This window comes from Lampetra planeri, unplaced genomic scaffold (genome assembly GCF_965212315.1).
Source record: "Lampetra planeri unplaced genomic scaffold, kcLamPlan1.2.h2 scaffold_947, whole genome shotgun sequence".
NCBI lineage: Eukaryota > Metazoa > Chordata > Hyperoartia > Petromyzontiformes > Petromyzontidae > Lampetra > Lampetra planeri.
Genome location: NW_027615769.1, coordinates 29,597 through 35,596, shown reverse-complemented (window position 1 = coordinate 35,596; position 6,000 = coordinate 29,597). Strand labels below are relative to the sequence as shown.

The window sequence follows — 6,000 nt, the reverse complement described above, 5'->3', positions numbered from 1 at the left end:
GTATTATTCTCGTAAAGAAAAGGAGAAATGCAACCATACCACTTGTCATCACGGAATGCTGTTTGGAAGGTGTGTCGTTTTTAAATTCAGTTGTGACTTCAGGTCCAGCCTGCTGGTTGGCATCACTTTAGTTAAGTTTGAAGGATCATGTTGTCAGTACACGTACCTGGACAACGTGACCATCATAAAACAAGAATGCAGCTGAACAAAGTATTCATTTCATCCATGCAGCTGCAACAGAAAGGGGGCTGTGGCTGAATGAACATGGCAGTTTGAAGGTTTGTTTAGGTACAGTGACATTTGGCTTCTGCAACATAGAAATAGTACAAGAGAATATGAATTGGACAGATCCAAACCTCAACACCAGTTCTCTCATGACGCTCAGCTCGACCATAGAACGCGGAAAAATAAAACACTTTGAAGCTATTATGGAGTAAAAATTATTATATTACATGTTTGAAAATGGCTCAAATGAATTCTGAGTTAATTGTGAGTTTCTTGGAGAAAAATGCAAACCGTAGAATGTTGAAAGTTGGCTTTCTTGTCATAATTAGGTTTTAAAAACAAAACTGAAACATCAATAACAATTGAACAACAATTCAAAATTGTAACTGCAAAAATTAAGATAAAAATAAAAAGATAAATGAGAAGTGACCTAGAACAGATGATTTAATTCTGTTTGAGTGGTTAATGGTGTGACTGCTGTTCATCTGTCAAAGGTCAAAGAGTCCCTGCATCCTCTCCACACAGTGCCCGGTGTGGACGTCCTGGAGATCAGAGATTCTCAAAGTAGTCATTGTGGCATTATGTCATACTGAGTCTTTTCATCGTTCCTAAAAGCCACAATCCAGGGACAAAAACCTGTCAGAACAACATGGATAGAGGAGACTGCTCACCTTTCTGTTGGTTCTAACTTGAGCAGAGGGACACCAGGGACCCACTGTGACCCCGACTGAGATGTCTTATTACAGTAGAGGTAAAGAAGATTTGGAAAAAAAACAAAAGCCATTTTGATGTGGGTCTGTGGTGTCGCCATGTTCGTTTCAGACCTCCATGCTGCTGGATGTCGTTCCGGCGGCGAGCGTATTTGATTTGGCCGATGCTGCTCCTCCTGCTGGTCGGTGCAGCCTTGACGGCTCTGCTGCCTGCTGCTGCTGACGACCGGGGGCCGACCGGCCTGATGGGAATGCTCCGCCGGGCTGCACAGGACGGCCCAGAGGAGAGATTTACCATCGTCATCCAGACGTTCAACCGCACCGACATCCTCCTCAAACTCCTCAACCATTACCAGGCTCTGCCTCATCTCCAGCAGATCATCGTCGTGTGGAACAACATCGGGCAGCAGACGCCCATCTTGCTGTGGGAGTCCCTGGGGCCCCACCCAGTGCCTGTGGTGTTCAAGGAGCAGACCAGCAATCTGATGCGCAACAGACTGCAAGTGTTCCCTGACATTGACACGGACGGTGAGTACGTCTGCCAGTGGCTGACACACACACATTCTCAGCGCCGGTGTGTGTGTGTGTGACCGACCTTTTCTGACCCCCAGCTGTGTTGATGCTGGATGACGACACTCTGATCAGCGTTCCTGACATCACCTTCGCTTTCTCTGTCTGGAAGGTAAACAAGTTGTAACAGGTCAGATGTTGGTTTGAAGGGTGTTCAACTCCTCTTTGTTCATTCACAGCAATTTCCAGAGCAGATCGTGGGCTTCGTGCCCCGCAAACACATCGCAGCGGAGGGAGGAGTGTATAGCTACGGCAGCTTTGAGCAGCAGAACCCTGAGCTGGGAGGCGGCGACAGGTAGTTGTTTATCATCACCCACCAAACGTTCCCCTTTGGCTCCATCTTCTGTTCTCTCCGTCCTTTGTGCAGGTATTCCATGGTGCTGATTGGTGCAGCCTTCTTCCACTCCTCCTACCTCCAGCTTTTCCAGGACCAGCCTGCAGAGGTGCACGCTCTGGTGGATGAAACTCAGAATTGTGACGACATTGTCATGAACTTTGCTGTGGCGATGTATTTGACAAAACACTCGCAGTCGGGCCTCGGCCCAGCTCGGCCCTCTGGGGTGTTTGTCAAACCTGTCGACTTCCGTAACTTGGAGCTGGAGGCCAGCACCGGGTACCAGGGCATGTGGCATCGCCCTGAGCACCTTCTCCAAAGGTCCTACTGCCTGAACCGGCTCACACAGATCTACGGCAAAATGCCGCTTCGCTTTTCAAACCTTATGGTCGCCCAGTTTGGTTTCCCCAGCTACGGCAACCACAAGTACAGACACGGGGGCTGCTGATTGGCTGGAACAGAGTCAGGTAGCACGTTGGTGAGTTGGTGCTTGGATGGATGAATGGATAGATAGATGACATGGATGGATGGATAGATGGATGATATACGTAGATGATGGATGGATGGATGACATAGATGGATGGCTGGATGATAGATGATGGATGGATGGATGATAGATGATATAGATTGATAGATGATACAGATAGATACTTTATTTGATCGCCCAAGAGAAATTCACAAAACAAAACAAAGTCCTTTAGAAAGTCCACTCTGAACATTTAGCCACACCCACTTCAACGTGCAGAACTGAGTGAAAAGAACTTGCCATGGATAAAAGTTGCTGACTGAACCTTTTTTCTTCTTCAGGGACTGTTTTCACCGTGGTGACAGCAGGGACTGCGATGGACTTTCTTTGGGTCGTCTGTGCTGCTCTTTCTGTTCTAACCTGCAGGTGTCGGTTGTACGTTTCCTTGTTTGGAACCCTGATCTTTTAAATGTCAACAATCTGCCCCTGATTCATTGTCAGTGATTGTTGCAGGCTGCATATATAGTGTGGTTCCTTCTTGTCTCTTCGGTGGAGGGTTCTGTGAGTCAGGGTTCATAGCTTTTAAAACACGGTACATTTGTCAGGGCTTTGTTCAGAGTCAGTGGTTCCATCCTGGATCTGAACATCTGAGGGTTTGAGATGAAAGGTGTCAGAAATAGGACGTCTGAGGTCACTGAAGACCTTTCTGATTTCTCTGGACCAAGTAGTTCCTCCTTATCAGTCAACGTGACATCACGCCTACATCCTTCATGGCTCTGCACCACAAATCAGCTATTACAGAATGAAAAAAACAATGTTTATTGATAAATACCATACAACTGTATCCCAGATCATAAAAGTGTCCTTGCATATTCTGAGGAAACTGTAGAACCACGGTTTCTTTCCTAGAACTCCCTGGACTCTGCAGTCCTCATTGTGGTCTGCCTCCAGGGCCGGATCCTCCAGCGCCCGGTGAGCGCATGTCGTGCCACAGCTTGACAAAAGGCTCCCTCTTTCTCCAGATCAGTTTGTACCCGTATGCCACGTACCATCTGTAGCACAGGACACAGGCGCTTCTGCTTAACTATGAAGATTTAGATCCATGTAAGTTCTGTCGACATCAGGTTCTATGGATCAACCCTTTGTATGTTCACATTAGACACAAAGACGGCCAATCAGAATCCCTAAATATGCAAATATGTGTCCAAAACAGCTTCCAGCTGCTGTGCAGCATGTTCTTTAGAGAGCAGAAGGACAAGGATTTCATCAGTTCGTCTGTTCTCTTCGGATGAATCAACGGTTCATTCTGAAGCTGGTTGTGGAACCGGATTTTACTGGGTGAGGCTGGCTGGTGTGTGTGTTCTGGCAGAGATCTTTATGTCAATGGAGTAAACGTAAGAACAAAAATAATTGTCTGTACTATAACTGCTGACTATTAAATGTATTTATTCTTCAGTTGCATTTCAGTTTGGTGCCTCTCAACTCTCCTGTTCCTTTCTTTCCATCCCTGCTGCACCGTCACGTTCATTCATAATTATTAACTGCAATTACACCATATACATTTTCTATTCTGTTTAAAGAAGTCAGCTGTTAGGAATGTAGATTTTTAATAATTTGATGTACAATTGGAGCAAGACACACGTCGTCCTATCCTAACCCTTAAAAAAAGCGAGTTAGAAGTAAAACGGTGTCACAAAACATTGTTTATCATTTGACCAAGGTCTAGGAGATTGAAGTAGAATGAATCGTACACTCACACGCCAAAGAGCGCACCACCAATGTGAGCTGCGTGGTCAAACAGGCGCCATCCCAGTATCAGCCCCGCGCTGTCCACAGCGACCAGCGCTTTCAAAGCCTGAAAAACAATTCACAGCATCGGTTTTCTTTATTCAGCACTGTTTCTTTCTCCACTCAACAGTTAGAGCATGACGGCACTTGAGTCCATCAGGAATAGAACCTGGTACCTGCTGCTCTGTGTGGTTCCTCCTGTCAGGTTCCATCAGCTGAGCTGATACTTTAATACAACTATGTTTACAGACCGCCGGCCTCTGATTGGTCAGAGGGGACGTTCCAAGTACTACCGTCAGTTGGACTGGTGATATCGATCCAGTTCTTCCATCCTGGTCTCATTGAACATGTCTGGTATGTCTGTCAGAGAATCCAGACGTTCTCAGACACCAGAGACCCACAGAGAGAATGCCGTCAGGAGTTTCAGGTGAGTTTCTCTTCTTTGTCTTTGACAAAAAGACACAAACTGAACAGCAAGTGTGCCATTTCCTCCACCGTTTGAAAAAAGGGCGTTTTGGGATTTCGGGCTGTCACTGTTACGACGACTCAACGTCACATCAAGGAGGAACTGAAGGGTCATTAAAAATGGACGTGTCACTAAAAGCGAGTCGAGTCCAGCAGAGTTGGTACCGTGTAGGTACAGCAACATAATGTATCCACACTACAGTTGTGGATGTAGAACAAATAAATATTACTTCACTAGTCGCACACAAACACCATTAACACAAAAAATGCAGACTTACGGTCCCTGCTGTTAGAGTGACCATGGGCAGGAAGATCATTCCTAGCTTGGCCTCTGGCACCTTTGCGCAGACTGCAGCCAGGACGGCCATAACTGCACCCGACTGGAGAGCAGGGACCAAACTGACATTTCATGCTGATTCAAGGATTAGGGTCCGTCCACGTGTACACAAAATGACTTACTGCTCCCAGGGAGGGGTAGAATCGTCCAGAAGCTGTTTTACAAATGTAGCTCACCATTGATGAAATCACACCTGAAAACACACAATGACAAATTCTTGGAACAGTAACATGCCATTGGTAGCATCTGGTTTGACTTGTCCAGCTTGGTTGTAACCTAGCTAGCTAGTTAGTCTGCAGTATATGAGGTGGGAGACTTGGGACAATTCATTAAAAAATCACTGAATGCACATGATCAAGGACTCTTCAATGGGACAAGAAAAAAACAAATATGATAAAAAAAAATGTAAAAAATGTGGCCCCCAAACGACATAGGAGGCACGGCCCTCCCCAATATAAGACTGTAAACCTGGCCTTCGAAATTCGACGAGACTGGCTATATACTGAAAGGAGACAGGGACAGGGACAGAACTAAACTGGATTAAAACAGAAACGGAACTACAGAGACTTTGAACCCGCTGGTTCAAGGATCATCTACCAGTGGACAGGAATCTTCCTCAAACCTGACACTGACTTACTCTAAGGAGGTCTGGAAGGTCCACCAATGGGGAGGTGCCCCATATGAAAAACAGATAAATGCCACATTATAGAATAACCCGGCTGTATGTAAAGTAAAGTAGGTGACTTAATTATGAATGGAGAGTTTATATCATTTTCAGAGTTACTGCACAAATATGACTGAGAAGAAAAGGGAAACTTCTGGAGATATCTCCAAATTTAACACAGAAAGAGGCAATTTACTCAACTGACACGTGACCAACCCAGTAACGGACTTCCTACATCTGCCTGAGATAGCACACACAGCAGCGGTGTTTCACCAGGTTTTAAGCAGATTAAACAAGGATATCTGCAGGAGGTTTGAAGACTATATGGAGGAGAGATTTGGAATGTGAACTAGGTGAAGAAAGAATGGAGGAGAATAATAGCAAACTCAGGAAAACACATCAGGGAGGGAAGTAAAGTTAATACATAGGATGGGTTTATTA

The 6,000-nt window shown here is 45.6% G+C and overlaps 2 protein-coding genes across 2 annotated transcripts in view; one reads left to right on the top strand and one right to left on the bottom strand.

Moving 5' to 3' along the window:
* Positions 1 to 1,099: 1,099 nt before the first annotated feature.
* Positions 1,100 to 2,287, top strand: EXTL2 (exostosin like glycosyltransferase 2). Its single transcript, XM_078624738.1, has 4 exons — positions 1,100 to 1,463; positions 1,547 to 1,617; positions 1,685 to 1,800; positions 1,873 to 2,287. The coding sequence occupies exons 1-4, from the start codon at positions 1,100 to 1,102 to the stop codon at positions 2,285 to 2,287; spliced, it is 966 nt and encodes a 321-aa protein (XP_078480864.1).
* Positions 2,288 to 3,236: 949 nt separating this feature from the next.
* LOC144742266 (presenilin-associated rhomboid-like protein A, mitochondrial) overlaps positions 3,237 to 6,000 on the bottom strand; it is a 28,024-nt gene continuing 25,260 nt past the window's right edge. The window contains exons 13-16 of the mRNA XM_078624737.1: positions 5,018 to 5,088; positions 4,837 to 4,938; positions 4,063 to 4,160; positions 3,237 to 3,357 (exon numbers count right to left, since the gene is read on the bottom strand). Coding sequence (XP_078480863.1) covers positions 3,237 to 3,357; positions 4,063 to 4,160; positions 4,837 to 4,938; positions 5,018 to 5,088 — 392 coding nt within the window. The remainder of the gene's footprint in view (positions 3,358 to 4,062; positions 4,161 to 4,836; positions 4,939 to 5,017; positions 5,089 to 6,000) is intronic.